Here is a 14,513-nt window from a genome sequence, read left to right as displayed (position 1 = left end):
GTTCAGGTCTACAGAGAGACTCAGACGGGTTCAGGTCTTAGACTGGTTCAGGTCTACAGAGAGACTCAGACAGGTTCAGGTCTACAGAGAGCTGCTGCTGCTGATGAAGATGATGAAGATGCTGGTCCTGGTCCTGGTCCCGGTCCTCTCCTGTGTCCTCTGCGTCTCAGCTGACAGTAAGTTTCTGTCTCTGATGTTTGTTTACTGACAGTCAGAACAACAAACAAACAAACAAACAAACAAACAAACAGCTGATCCGGTTTCTGTCTCTCTTCAGTTCTACATCAGGACATTGGTATCATCGGCTGTTCAGACTCTGATGGAGAGAAGATGTTTGGTCTGGATGGTGAAGAGGTTTGGGTCGCAGACTTCATCAACCAGAAAGGAGTCGATCCTCAGCCCGACTTTGTGGATCATATGACCTGCCCGGGATGCTTATCAACAAGCTGAGGCTGATCTACAGATCTGCAAACAGAACCTGAAAGTGGATCTCCAGGCCTATAAGAACCCTCCTCTGCAGCGCGGTAAGAGAAATATGAAGTTGAGATATTCTGTCACTTCTGTTTGTAGATATTTGTACCGCAGCTGAACACTGATTGTAAATAATATTTAACTTTAAGAACATGTCGTGTGTCCAGAGAGCCTTCAGAGGTTTTGGTAAATCACGCTTTAGACTGTATGACTGTGTCAAGTCCAACTCACATGATTTCATTTTCTTTTCAGTTTTATAAACATGCTGACAGTAAAATCAGATAGTAGAATTTATATTCGTAAAACTTTAACTGTTTGAGTTTGTTTAGAAACATTATTGACTGAAACTCATCAGACGTGTGGGAAAAGTATTTATTTTCACATTCACCAGTTTGGATCCATGCATCTATTATCTAGTTGATTCATTGAATTCATTACTCAGAGGAAAGCGACATTTGATAGTTTGACAGTTGAATTAATTCAAAACAAATAACCACAAACACAACATCTTAATAATCAAACCTGTATAAATGTAATTATGTTGGCAGTGAATGTTTCGTTCTTCAAAACGTATTTTGTGTTGTTACAAATTAGTTTTATGTTATTTTATTAGACAGTCGTAATAATCTGATTACAGTCAGCAAACAGTACCTGTCCTCAGAGGACTTCTGTACTTTCATTTCATTAACGTTGTAGCTCTCTTCTTCTACAAACCTTCACCACACTGACCCTCACTTATTGAAGTTCGATGGTTTGAACCCTCCTCTTCCTCTGGAAGTTCAGGATTGATGAAAGTGTCTCAGTGTCCTTTAATACGTCTCTCCTCTCTTCCTCGTCCTTCAGTGTCTGCAGCAATGTCAACTTCTAACTTTAAACTGCTCACATGTCCAACTAACTCTGAAGTTACTCTACACTCAGTATATTAATGTGCTTATTTTCAGTTTCATATATGTTTTAAAGATGGACCTTTATTTTCAGTAAGGAGAAAAATAATTTAACTGTGAAATGGTGGAGACTGTAAGAAACACAGTTCCAGTGAAGGCATCAGCGTTGAACTGCACTCTGTTTCTGTACAGATGCTCCTTCCAGTCCGATGATCTACGCCCGAGACGACGTGGAGCTCGGAGAGAAGAACCACCTCGTCTGTCATGTGACTGGTTTCTATCCGGCTCCTGTAAAGATCGACTGGACAAAGAACGGAGAGAACGTGACCGAAGGAACCAGCATCAACGTTCCCTTCCCCAACAAAGACGGTTCCTTCAGACAGATGTCCACACTGGAGTTCGTCCCACAGCTGGGAGACATTTACAGCTGCACAGTGAAACATCTGGCCCTGAACCAACCACTGACCAGGCTCTGGGGTGAGAAACTTTATTAACATCTACACGAAATACAGACAAACACCTCATTACCTGACCAAACTCCAGATGTGGAGGTGAAGCAGTGTTAATGTCTCTCTGTGTTTTCTGTCTCCAGATGTGGAGGTGAAGCAGCAGCGTGTTAATGTCTGTGTGTTTTCTGTCTCCAGATGTGGAGGTGAAGCAGTGTTAATGTCTCTCTGTGTTTTCTGTCTCCAGATGTGGAGGTGAAGCAGCAGCATGTTAATGTCTGTGTGTTTTCTGTCTCCAGATGTGGAGGTGAAGCAGCAGCGTGTTAATGTCTCTGTGTGTTTTCTGTCTCCAGATGTGGAGGTGAAGCAGCCTTGGTTAATGTCTCTGTGTGTTTTCTGTCTCCAGATGTGGAGGTGAAGCAGTGTTAATGTCTCTGTGTTTTCTGTCTCCAGATGTGGAGGTGAAGCAGCAGCGTGTTAATGTCTCTGTGTTTTCTGTCTCCAGATGTGGAGGTGAAGCAGCAGCGTGTTAATGTCTCTGTGTGTTTTCTGTCTCCAGATGTGGAGGTGAAGCAGCAGCGTGTTAATGTCTCTGTGTGTTTTCTGTCTCCAGATGTGGAGGTGAAGCAGCAGCGTGTTAATGTCTCTGTGTGTTTTCTGTCTCCAGATGTGGAGGTGAAGCAGTGTTAATGTCTCTGTGTTTTCTGTCTCCAGATGTGGAGGTGAAGCAGTGTTAATGTCTCTGTGTGTTTTCTGTCTCCAGATGTGGAGGTGAAGCAGTGTTAATGTCTCTGTGTGTTTTCTGTCTCCAGATGTGGAGGTGAAGCAGTGTTAATGTCTCTGTGTGTTTTCTGTCTCCAGATGTGGAGGTGAAGCAGCAGCGTGTTAATGTCTCTGTGTGTTTTCTGTCTCCAGATGTGGAGGTGAAGCAGCAGCGTGTTAATGTCTCTGTGTGTTTTCTGTCTCCAGATGTGGAGGTGAAGCAGCAGCGTGTTAATGTCTCTGTGTTTTCTGTCTCCAGATGTGGAGGTGAAGCAGTGTTAATGTCTCTGTGTGTTTTCTGTCTCCAGATGTGGAGGTGAAGCAGCAGCGTGTTAATGTCTCTGTGTGTTTTCTGTCTCCAGATGTGAAGGAGAAGACTCAGCCCGGTATTGGACCTGCGGTGTTTTGTGGACTCGGTCTGACGGTCGGTCTGCTCGGTGTGGCTGCTGGAACCTTCTTCCTCATCAAAGGAAACGAATGCAGCTGATTGGCTAGGGGTAATGATGTCACTGAAGTGTATCCTACTGGCCCCTGATCTCATATGTACATTAACTAATTCAGGCTGAACTGATCCTCTAAATTCTGATTTTCATGTCTCTGGTTTGAAAGCAGTTAAACTACTGATTCGTTATCTCAGATGAAGTCACCGTGAATAACAGCGTGCTACGTGAGGAGCGTTGAAACCGTGATCAGCTCTCATATGATTGGCTGAGTGCTGATCATGTGATTGTCCTCATAAGTAGCTACAAACAGCACGTTTTTACAGAAGCACATTGCATTCACAAAGAAAACAAATTGTAGATGTTTTCTCACAGTTATGAGCTTAGCTTAGCATGTTTTAGCTGTTTTTGCACTGCAACCATCTTAAGATCACTCAAATTACAAAAACATTTTCCTCTCTTCCCTCTGCAGCTTTATGTGTCTCTGATATTTCTGTTTCCACCACAACACAGAGCAGGCGGATGGAGTTTAGTTTGTGCCGCTCACAGTACTGAAACATGCACCATCCACATCTCCTACACAAACAGAGTCCCTGTTACTCTGGATAATGTCTTCAGTGAAACTATTGGCCAGATGTAGTTCCTCTAAAACTGTGGGCAGTGAGGTCTGAGGAAAACGACCCCTCCCTCTCTGACCCGTCGACACACCTTTCACCAGGACTGTCTGCTGTTTCTATAAATACAAATGTAATAATTTGAAAGATGCCATTATCACATTATCAGTTGCATTAATTCAGCAGAATAGCGTTAGGTTTCTGTCTGCACAGATGGAGACCTTATTTCAATGTAGCCAATCAAATCTTTCACAAAACAGTAACGTCAGCGTTAAGGCAGAGCAGACGGTCACACCGAGCCAGTCAGCAGCTACATGAGAGCCACAGACTCTGAACAACAACCACATTAGCTTCATGCTAACGTCTCTTCTTGTCTAATTTACAAACATGAACAGTCTCGTCCTGCAGCTTGCTGAATGAGCCACCAAACAAACATTCAGAATCAGAATCAGAATCAGAAAGACTTTATTGATCCTGAAGGGAAACTCTTTGTTGCAGCAGCTCGTCTTTACGTCAGTGCACACAGGAGGAAGTACTAGCAAACAATATGATACACTATAAAACTATAAAACAGGTCAGAACATAAATGAAGTATCATGTCGGTATAAGTATAAGATAAACTAAGTGTCAAGTACCAAGTGGGTTTACTGGTTGATGATGATAGTTCAGTGGGGAAAAGTGAACCTGCTAACGTCAGTTTCAGCCTAGTTAGCTAATTAGCTGCTCAGCTGCAGCACATTAAAGATGGAGCATGTGATTCTGGAGAAATCCAGTACCATGATACAGAACAGCGACACAGCAAGTAATGTAAGAATGTTAGCTAGGCTGTGGGTTAGCAAACTGCCCCTACAGCTGCTGCTGCTAAGCTAACATCCAGAGAGGACGAGACGTCTCCCAGAGCAGCACAGCAGCTCCAGACAGCGACGCTCACAGAGCCGTGAACAAACACCGGAGTCGTTTTCAGCGCTCACACTGAACAGACAGCTAGCAGACCGAGAACTGAATTAGACAAAAAGACGCATACTGGATTAGAGTCGCTGCCCCGCCTTTAAACAGCATGTGAACTAATGTCACTGTGGTCCAGTTAGATGCTGCTGTGGTTCTCACTGTTGGCTACAGCGCAAGTTTGTTTACTTTGTTTGCTAAGCTGTAACAGCAGCACTCTGGCAGCCTGCCAGCTGCTGTCAATCAAACACAGACAGGGACACGCCCCTCCAGCCAGCTACACGAAAAGCAGCATTTCTGATATTTCCCCCAAAGTATTTCTTCCTATTAACTATTAATAATACATTTAAAAATCATCTTGACGTTATTTTTGTCTACAAAAAGGAACTAAATGTGATTTCAGTTGAAATGTACACATTATTATCTAAAATCATATTTATATCAACATGTTTTGGTGCCATTTGTATCTGAAAATAACTCAGTTATCATGTCTGAAGAGCAGGGTCCTGGTCTGCAGCCTGTTTCTGTATATTCCTCTTCTGTCATCTACTCTGAAACTGTAATGAGACATCTTTGCTTTTGACACTTGGGTCAGATGGACGGTCACTTCTTAATCTTCACTGTATGAACATGAACTCTCATGACCTGGGAGAGAAAAGTGTTTTAATGTAATAAAGAATAATCTACACGAAGCTGTCTAATTTCTGAAACGTGTGAAAACAACTTGCGTCCACAGTGTTTCCAGGCTCTGAACAGAAGCTTAAAGTCTTCGTCTTTCCGGTTGGCAAACAACAAAACTGCATCACAGACATTCGTAGGATTATTAAGATATCGTGTATGAGGATGCGTTGATCTGAACATCAGAGGAGAAAAGGATTTCACTACATGTTCAGCTTTAATTCCCGTCAGGAACTGATCTTTTTTTATAACTGAAAGAAAGAAAATACATGCAGGTGAGTGATCTGAGATAATTCCAGGATTTATTGTTGAAAGCGTAGTTTTTTCTGATGTTCTCTCTGAGGCAAAGGCAGCAAGTTTAACGGGGATGTGACCTCTGACTCCAGGATGCAGCAGGGAAACACAGACCTTTCGACCCCTTTTTTCAAGCTCATTTTAAGCTTCTCGTTGCCGTCTCTAAAAGACGCGTAGCTGTGGTGATCACGGCGTTTCAACACGGCACGGCGGGCCTTCATCTCACGTTACAGACAGAGCTATAGCTACAGAGCTACGTAAAGCATTCAAACTTTGAACAAACTAAAAAGTGAAACTTCAAACAAACTCTTTGAACTCAGATGAGTTGATATTGTGTACATCATGTAAGGTAAAAATCTAAAAATAGATTTTGCAAAATCAAGTCATTGGAAATTTAATATATTTCACTCTATAATCCAAAACCAGGTTTTGATTGTTCTCATATCTCCATGAATGGATATCACACAATGTCTGGGTTTACATAATAAACATTTCTGTGTATGAAGTTTCCAGAGACAATAAAATAAAGACAGTCCAGGCAACACGCTGTCATTCCTTTCAGTCCAGTTCCATTTTATTCCTACAGCGCTTTAACAGAGACAATTTATGGACATACATACAACTGTAAAGAAGACCACAGCATGTCTTTCTCTCTTCCTGGCATGGCCCTCCATAGTACGTCCCTCACCCTCATGTGTCCCTGTCTGATGTCTGCTGATGCTCGGCCTCACTCTGGCCTCATCTTAAATTGAATTATTGTAATCAGAATTAAAAACATTGTTTCCATTCAAAATCGTTTGGGCCTGGTAGAAGTACTATTTAAAATAGCGAGTACCTTCTATACACTTTGCTGGTTCAACATTTAGAATCATTTCAGTTCTTTCATCTCACAAAAAACACACTAAGACAACGGAGACAGCTGAACTGAGTAGGCCACGTCGAGTTTGGATGTAAAAATATGAGCTGCGCTTCTTCTGAGGCGCGTGGAGATTTTCATTCGCAGGGCAACTCGTCGTTAATCATTTCCACAACTTCAAAAGCCTCAGAGGGGGGCCTCTGGGGCCACCGGAGCCTCCGGGGCCTCCGGGGCCCCCACACAATGGCAACCACACCGAGTTTGGATGCTACAGTGTCACATGACGAGGGGCGAAGGGCCGCCCCCTCTCTGTGTCCCGCGGAGGCATGTCTATCAAAAAGGAACAAACATTTGGATGATATTGCAGTTTAATTTAGTCAGAGACGCTTTAGAGTCATTTCCTCTATCTGTGTCATGTGGGTTTCACCACTGTCCCGCCCAGTGCATCATGGGAAGTCTCCCGGCAGTCTAGGCCTATAGCAGAGTCCTCCATATGTCCGCTAGTTTGTGGGACTGCATTAGTTGCAGAAGGGAAAGTGCTGATTTGGATGGTAGTTGATCATCATTCATGACACACAGATGCTCCCACATCTAAACAAAAGAGTGATCAAGAGAGGAGGACGGTGGAGCCGGAGGGCAGGAAGAAAGAGATGGAAGGACAGATAAATGAAGATATAAGAATAATCATCATCATCATCATCATTAAATAATCCTAACTTATACATCTGACTGACGGACAGCGTGATGAGCTCTGTCTTGATGGCAGTTTCCTGTCCGGATCAGGAGCCGTCTCTGAAGGAAATGGCTACTTTATTGACTTTGGACGCTGTTGTCTGAATATAGATATTAAATAATGTGAATGTGTGATTATTGTTCTGGTATTTGCTAAATGTCCATCAGCTGTCAGCACTCACTTCGGTGTTCATCAATAAACCCGATTTTAGGATCCGGTGGAAGCCACTGACCCAAAATATGAATAATACATAAAACCTTTATTTAGCTGTGTAATCATCAACACAGTGCAGTCTTTTCATACGTCATCTAACTGTGAACTGTAATAATTACTTCTACTAATGATACATGACGACCGATGTGTATTGATAAGACGCTAACAGAACTATAGATCAATATTTCACTGCAGACAGATAATATTAATCATTATAATAATAACAATAATAATAATAATAACAGTAATGAGCTAGCAGTCCCTCCTGTGACTGAGTGGCTTCTGCCTGATGATGATGATGATGATGATGATGATGATGATATAATAATAATAATAATAATAATAATAATAATAATAGTAATAATAATAATAATAGTAATAATAATAATAATAACAGTAATAATAATAACAGTAATGAGCTAGCAGTCCCTCCTGTGACTGAGTGGCTTCTGCCTGATGATGATGATGATGATGATGATGAAGATGATGATGATAATAATAATAATAACAGTAATAATAATAATAATAACAGTAATGATGATGATGATGAAGATGATAATAATAATAATAATAACAGTAAGTAATAATGATGATGATGATGATGATGATGATGATAATAATAATAATAATAACAGTAATGAGCTAGCAGTCCCTCCTGTGACTGAGTGGCTTCTGCCTGACTTGTCTGCCTGGTAACAGCTGATGATCAGGTCATGTGATCATGTCCTCTGGTTTTTAGAGCAGCTCTCAGTCAGACTGTGTCAGTGTTTGTCAAGTGAACAGAGGAACATGGCTTCATCCTTTCTCAGCTTCTCGCTCCTCTTCATCAGCCTCTGCTCAGCAGGTAGGATCCATACACCGATCAATACACCGATCAATACACCGATCACCGATCAATACACTCATCAATACACTGATCACTGATCAATACACTCATCAATACACTGATCACTGATCAATACACTCATCAATACACCGATCACTGATCACTACACTGATCATATTGTTTAAACTGATTCTGTTCTTCAGATGGATTTTTGGAATATTCAGTGGACCGCTGTGTGTTTAACTCCACTGATCTGAAGGACATCGAGTACATCTGCTCTTTCTATTTCAACAAAGTGGAGGATGTGAGGTTCAGCAGCAGTGTTGGATTGTTTGTTGGATACACTGAGCCTGGACTGATGTACGCAAAGAACTGGAACAAAGATCTTTCATATCTGGCTCAGATGAGAGCTGAGAAGGAGAGGTACTGCGAACACAACATCGGGAACTGGTACAGCAACATTCTGACTAAATCAGGTGAGTCTGAGTTTCTGTAACGTCCAACAGCATCAGGTCAGTTATTGATTCATGTATTGATTCATGTATTGATTCATTAACACACTGACTGGATCAATAATATTATTCCTCTAAACATTTTACTGTTTCAACTAGAAACGAGTCATTATTATTATTATTAATATTAATATTTTAAGATGTGTAATTGATCTCACACTAAACTGTGTTCAGTGAAAACTTCCTGTTAGTTTGATTCGACAAGTTGCTGCAAACAGTTTGTATATAAACTATAATCACAGCTGCTGTAATAAAATATATTTTATAAAAGACAATTCAGTTTAACATGTTGACCTCTGCCGCCGCCTGCTGCTCAGACCGAGCGACTGCAACCTCAGACAATACTGTTATATTATTATTATTATTTATATTGTTATTATTACTGTTATTATTATTATAATTACTATCATTTCTGCTGTTGCCTTTAATGTCCTCATGTCTGTCTCCACCTGCTGCTCAGACCGAGCGACTGCAACCTCAGACAATACTGTTATATTATTATATTATTATTATTATTATTATTATTATTATTATTACTAGTTATTATTATATTATCATTATATTATTATTATATTATAATTACTATCATTTCTGCTGTTGCCTTTAATGTCCTCATGTCTGTCTCCACCTGCTGCTCAATGTCCAACCTCACTGTTATTACTCGTCTCATTTCTGAAATGTCTCTGTCAGCTGTCGTCAGAAATGTCTTCGACTTCTCTCAGATAAAAAGCTCAAATCTCCTTCTACACTTTTTTCATCAGGCTCAGATTTTATTGTGAAAAATGAAACAACATTTAAAATAAATAAATAATTATTACAGAGTTCAGTGATTCCGTTATATTTCAAATATTAATGTAATGTCTCTGATTTGAGCTCATTTCTACTGTAAACGTCCTTTTCGTGGTCATTTTTAATGGCAGGATTCTCCCATGAAACCTGTCAAACCATCAAACCAGTGGGCGGGATCAAACTGAAACGCACCAATCAGAGCACACCGTGTCGCTGCTGTGATTTCTGGCCGGGCGCCACGTCTTCTGTTTGTTTTGAAAAAGGTTAAAATAAGAAACGTTGCCCTGACGACAGTAATGGCGTCTGTGTTGCAGCGGCGCCCTACGTCAGGCTGAGCTCCACGGCGCCCTCCGGTGGGAAACACCCCTCCATGTTGGTCTGCAGCGTCTTCGACTTCTACCCCCAACAGATCCGAGTGAGCTGGCTCAGAGACGGACAGGAAGTCACCTCTGATGTCACTTCCACCGATGAGCTGGCAGACGGGGATTGGTACTACCAGATCCACTCTCACCTGGAGTACACGCCCAGGTGAGTCCAGGTCCAGGTCCAGGTCCAGGTCCAGGTCTCCCAGTAAGTGTGACAGTCTGATGTGTTGTTTGTGTTGAAGCAGGTCTGGAGAGAAGATCTCCTGTGTGGTGGAGCACGCCAGCCTGAAAGAGCCTCTGGTGACCGACTGGGGTAAGTACCTGTCTGCCTGTCTACCTGTCTGTCTGCTCACCTGTCTGTCTGCTCACCTGTCTGTCTCTATACCTGTCTGTCTCTGTACCTGTCTGCCTGCTCACCTGTCTGTCTCTCTACCTGTCTGCCTGTCTACCTGTCTGCCTGCTCACCTGTCTGTCTCTATACCTGTCTGTCTCTGTACCTGTCTGCCTGCTCACCTGTCTGTCTCTCTACCTGTCTGTCTGTCTACCTGTCTGCCTGCCTGCTCTCCTGTCTGTCTGCTCACCTGTCTGTCTGCTCACCTGTCTGTCTGTCTACCTGTCTGCCTGTTCACCTGTCTGTCTGCTCACCTGTCTGTCTGCTCACCTGTCTGTCTCTCTACCTCTCTGTCTGCTCACCTGTCTGTACTCACCTGTCTGCCTGTTCACCCGTCTGTCTGCTCACCCAACTGCCTCCTCACCTGTCTGCCTGCTCACCTGTCTGTCTCTATACCTGTCTGCCTGCTCACCTGTCTGTCTGCTCACCTGTCTGCCTGTTCACCTGTCTGTCTGCTCACCTGTCTGTCTGCTCACCTGTCTGCCTGTTCACCCGTCTGTCTACTCACCCAACTGCCTCCTCACCTGTCTGCCTGCTCACCTGTCTGTCTCTATACCTGTCTGCCTGCTCACCTGTCTGTCTGCTCACCTGTTCACCTGCCTTTGTACCTGTCTGTCTCTATACCTGTCTGCCTGCTCACCTGTCTGTCTGTCTACCTGTCTGTCTGCTCACCTGTCTGTCTGCTCACCTGTCTGCCTGTTCACCCGTCTGTCTACTCACCCAACTGCCTCCTCACCTGTCTGCCTGCTCACCTGTCTGTCTCTATACCTGTCTGCCTGCTCACCTGTCTGTCTGCTCACCTGTTCACCTGCCTTTGTACCTGTCTGTCTCTATACCTGTCTGCCTGCTCACCTGTCTGTCTGTCTACCTGTCTGTCTGCTCACCTGTCTGCCTGCTCACCTGTCTGTCTCTCTACCTGTCTGTCTGCTCACCTGTTTACCTGCCTCTGTACCTGTCTGCTCACCTGTCAGTCTCTTTACCTGTCTGCCTGATCACCCGTCTGCCTGCTCACCTGTCTGTCTGTCTACCTGTCTGTCTGCTCACCTGTCTGCCTGCTCACCTGTCTGTCTCTCTACCTGTCTGCCTTCTCACCTGTTTACCTGCCTCTGTACCTGTCTGCTCACCTGTCAGTCTGCCTCTCTACCTGTCTGTCTGCTCACCTGTCTGTCTCTATACCTGTCTGCCTGATCACCTGTCTGCCTGTCTACCTGTCTGTCTGCTCACCTGTCTGCCTGCTCACCTGTCTGTCTCTCTACCTGTCTGTCTGCTCACCTGTCTGGCTGCTCACCTGTCTGGCTGCTCACCTGTCTGTCTCTCTACCTGTCTGTCTGCTCACCTGTTTACCTGCCTCTGTACCTGTCTGCTCACCTGTCAGTCTCTTTACCTGTCTGCCTGATCACCAGTCTGCCTGCTCACCTGTCTGTCTCTCTACCTGTCTGTCTGCTCACCTGTCTACCTGCCTCTGAACCTGTCTACTCACCTGTCTACCTGTCTGCCTGCTCACCTGTCTGTCTCTCTACCTGTCTGTCCTCAGACCCGTCAATGCCCGAGTCTGAGAGAAACAAGATCGCCATCGGAGCCTCAGGACTGATCCTGGGTCTGATCTTATCTCTGGCTGGATTCATCTACTACAAGAGGAAGGCCCGAGGTCAGACCAGTACACCTGGTTCAAAACCAGTTCAGACCTGTACTCCTGATTCAAAACCAGTTCAGACCAGTACACCTGGTTCAAAACCAGTTCAGACCTGTACTCCTGATTCAAAACCAGTTCAGACCAGGACACCTGACTCAAAACCAGTTCAGACCAGTACACCTGATTCAAAACCACTTCAGTCTAGTGTCAGATTGGTTTCAGTTCTAGTCTGTCTCAGAGGAGGTTCAGACCAGGTTCAGCAGAGTCTAAGATCACTTTGTCCTTACTAGTCCTTCAGAAACCGGTCTGTCGTTTCACTAAATGACATTTTACTGAATGACGGGCGTCGACTTTTGTTCCAGACCAGTTTAGTCCAGTTTTATTGACGTGTCTGTATCTGTTACTGACCCTGTCCTTGTCGCTTCTTTTCTTTAAACCAGGAAGGATTCTGGTTCCCACTAACTGAGCCTGGACCTGGTCCTGGATCCTGCAGCTGTTGGTCAGACGGAGGAAAAAGCAGCTGCTGCTTCAACCTGCTTCCTGTGTTTTCAGCTCAGCAGACTGTCGGTGCTGCCACCTGCTGGACTGGCTGAACTCCTGATTCTCTGCTGGTCTCTGTACTCTGATGCTCTGCTGGTCTAAACCCTGATCCAGGACTGTCGGTCCACCGTCCTGTTAAACTGTCTGAGGACTGTTAAAGTCCCTCAGAAACCATCAGGACCGGTATTCGCTCTGACAGTCCTGGACCAGGTTTAGTGTGGCCTCTGGATCTGGACTCTGCTTCCTCTACATGTGATCTGATGCTTTACTGTGTGAAATCAATATTTTTCAGCCACTAACTGACTTATCAGCTGCTTTGAGATCATTTAATCACTTATTTTAATTACCTGGGGTTTCAGTTTGATCGATAGATTTCTGGAGTGAAATATTTTAAATACAATAAACCAACAGAAAACTCTGACTGTGGTGTCGTTCAAGATGTTTGTAATTTTATAATGAATCTGTAGTTTTTAAAAGAAATAATAAAAACTTCATACAGAAAAACGTCTTAATGTGTGAAGAAAAGATAAATCTGTAATAAAGATGTTGTTATTTTACAAGAATAAAGCCATAAAAAGATGTAAGTTGTAATATTCCAGGAACTGATTGTAATATTTTGAGAATAAAGCTGATTGGACATTAGATGAAGGCGCAGGTCTGTTTCTGAACACCTGTCACAGGTGAGTCCTGACTGTAGGTCGCAACCCAACACAGCACACCTGCTGAGCATATTTATTTTGAAATATTCCATAATAACTGATAAATAAGTCAGAGATCAATAAGAGCTTCCTCATTTAGTTTCACACCTGGATCCTGCAGTGTGATGTCACACGTCAGGCTCCGCCCCCCAGGTCACCTGTTGTAAAGTTTAGTTTAAAAAGTCAGAATGAGTCTTCATCAATACTGTATATCAGAAATAGAAATACTTTATTGATCCCCGAGGGGAAACTCCAGCAGGAAAAGTGATATTTAAAGACAAAAGTCGTATAAAGTCTCCTCGAGGAGACGATGGAGGATCGAACAGAATCAATATCACAAATCAATACCCGATATGAAGAAACCAACGTCAGCCATCATGCCTGTTCAATACATCAATCAATCATCAATACATCAGTTTAAAAATCAATCAATAATACTGGAAACAAACACATATTCAGTCACTATGGTAACCAGCACAGAGTGATGATGTCATAAATCAATAAACGGATCTACATGCAGCAGGGGGCGGGGTCAGGCAGCCTCACATGTTGTCATGGTTACTGACATGTGTGGGCGGGGCTTAGACTGACCTTTGACCTGCACAGAGACAAAAACAAACCGTCACACTGAAAATGGATCATCACCTGTTAACCTGAGCGTAGCCCCGCCCCCTGGTGGCTGGCAGCCAATGGAACATGAGGGGCGGGGCTACGCTAAATAAACCTACCCATGATTCAACAGCTCAGCTAACTAATAACTAACTGGATTAGAGTGAACCAGCTCAGCTAACAGTGGCTAACATGCTAACAGCTAGCCTAGTGCACTAGCGGCTAACAAAGACCTGGTTCAGCTAACGAGCAGCTGATTGGTTCAGATTGTCGTTCAAAGACTTTGATCCCTGATAAAACGTGAATCAGCTGAAACTGAATTCTGATCAGTTCAGAGAATCGATCACACTGAATTAAACACCTGAGTCTGTTGGTCTGATCTCAGCACCACGACTCCGCCCACAGCTGGTCAGCTCTGCCTTCTCATTGGTCAGACCTCCTGACTGTCACAAAGTATTGATCAGTTATCGGAGGTTTTATTGCTCTCACAGTGACCACAGTGTTCACTCTGCTGGTGTCAATAAAGCTTGGTTCATTCAAATTCTCCCAGCAAACAGTTTATAAAGTTACAGCTGCTTCTCGATAAAGTTTGATTCAAATGTACGTTACAGTAATAAAGTTTATAAAGCTAGCAGCGCTAACAGGCTAACTGTAGCACCGACTGGAAGACATTCACGACATCATCATCATCATCATCATCGTCGTTACCCAGCATGCCTTTGGCTTCCTCAACCACCCCTCTGACCTGTGACCCTGAGATTCATGTTGCTGTGACAACCATCCCATCAACATGACATCATGACACCTTCATCAT

General features: G+C 43.5%; 2 protein-coding genes and 1 pseudogene across 3 annotated transcripts; all 3 read left to right on the top strand.

The window, feature by feature from the left end:
- Positions 1 to 5,250, top strand: LOC122870319 (RLA class II histocompatibility antigen, DP alpha-1 chain-like). The gene is given in 5 exon segments (XM_044184476.1): positions 1 to 176; positions 278 to 432; positions 434 to 524; positions 1,548 to 1,832; positions 2,926 to 5,250. Coding segments are annotated over 5 exon segments (729 nt in total). The 5' UTR covers positions 1 to 103; the 3' UTR covers positions 3,051 to 5,250.
- Positions 78 to 14,513, top strand: part of LOC122870279 — a 234,146-nt pseudogene continuing 219,710 nt past the window's right edge.
- Positions 8,037 to 13,034, top strand: LOC122870202 (H-2 class II histocompatibility antigen, E-S beta chain-like). 2 transcript variants are annotated; one of them, XM_044184190.1, is made up of 6 exons: positions 8,037 to 8,180; positions 8,366 to 8,638; positions 9,778 to 9,991; positions 10,071 to 10,141; positions 11,754 to 11,867; positions 12,293 to 13,034. In XM_044184190.1, exons 1-6 carry the CDS (start codon positions 8,039 to 8,041, stop codon positions 12,316 to 12,318), a joined length of 840 nt encoding a protein of 279 aa, XP_044040125.1. In that variant the 5' UTR covers positions 8,037 to 8,038; the 3' UTR covers positions 12,319 to 13,034. The 2 variants fall into 2 exon arrangements, with proteins under 2 accessions (XP_044040125.1, XP_044040126.1); XM_044184191.1 differs by having other exon boundaries at positions 8,038 to 8,180; positions 10,074 to 10,141.

Source organism: Siniperca chuatsi, linkage group LG22 (genome assembly GCF_020085105.1).
Source record: "Siniperca chuatsi isolate FFG_IHB_CAS linkage group LG22, ASM2008510v1, whole genome shotgun sequence".
NCBI lineage: Eukaryota > Metazoa > Chordata > Actinopteri > Centrarchiformes > Sinipercidae > Siniperca > Siniperca chuatsi.
This window is presented reverse-complemented; position numbering and strand designations above follow the sequence as displayed.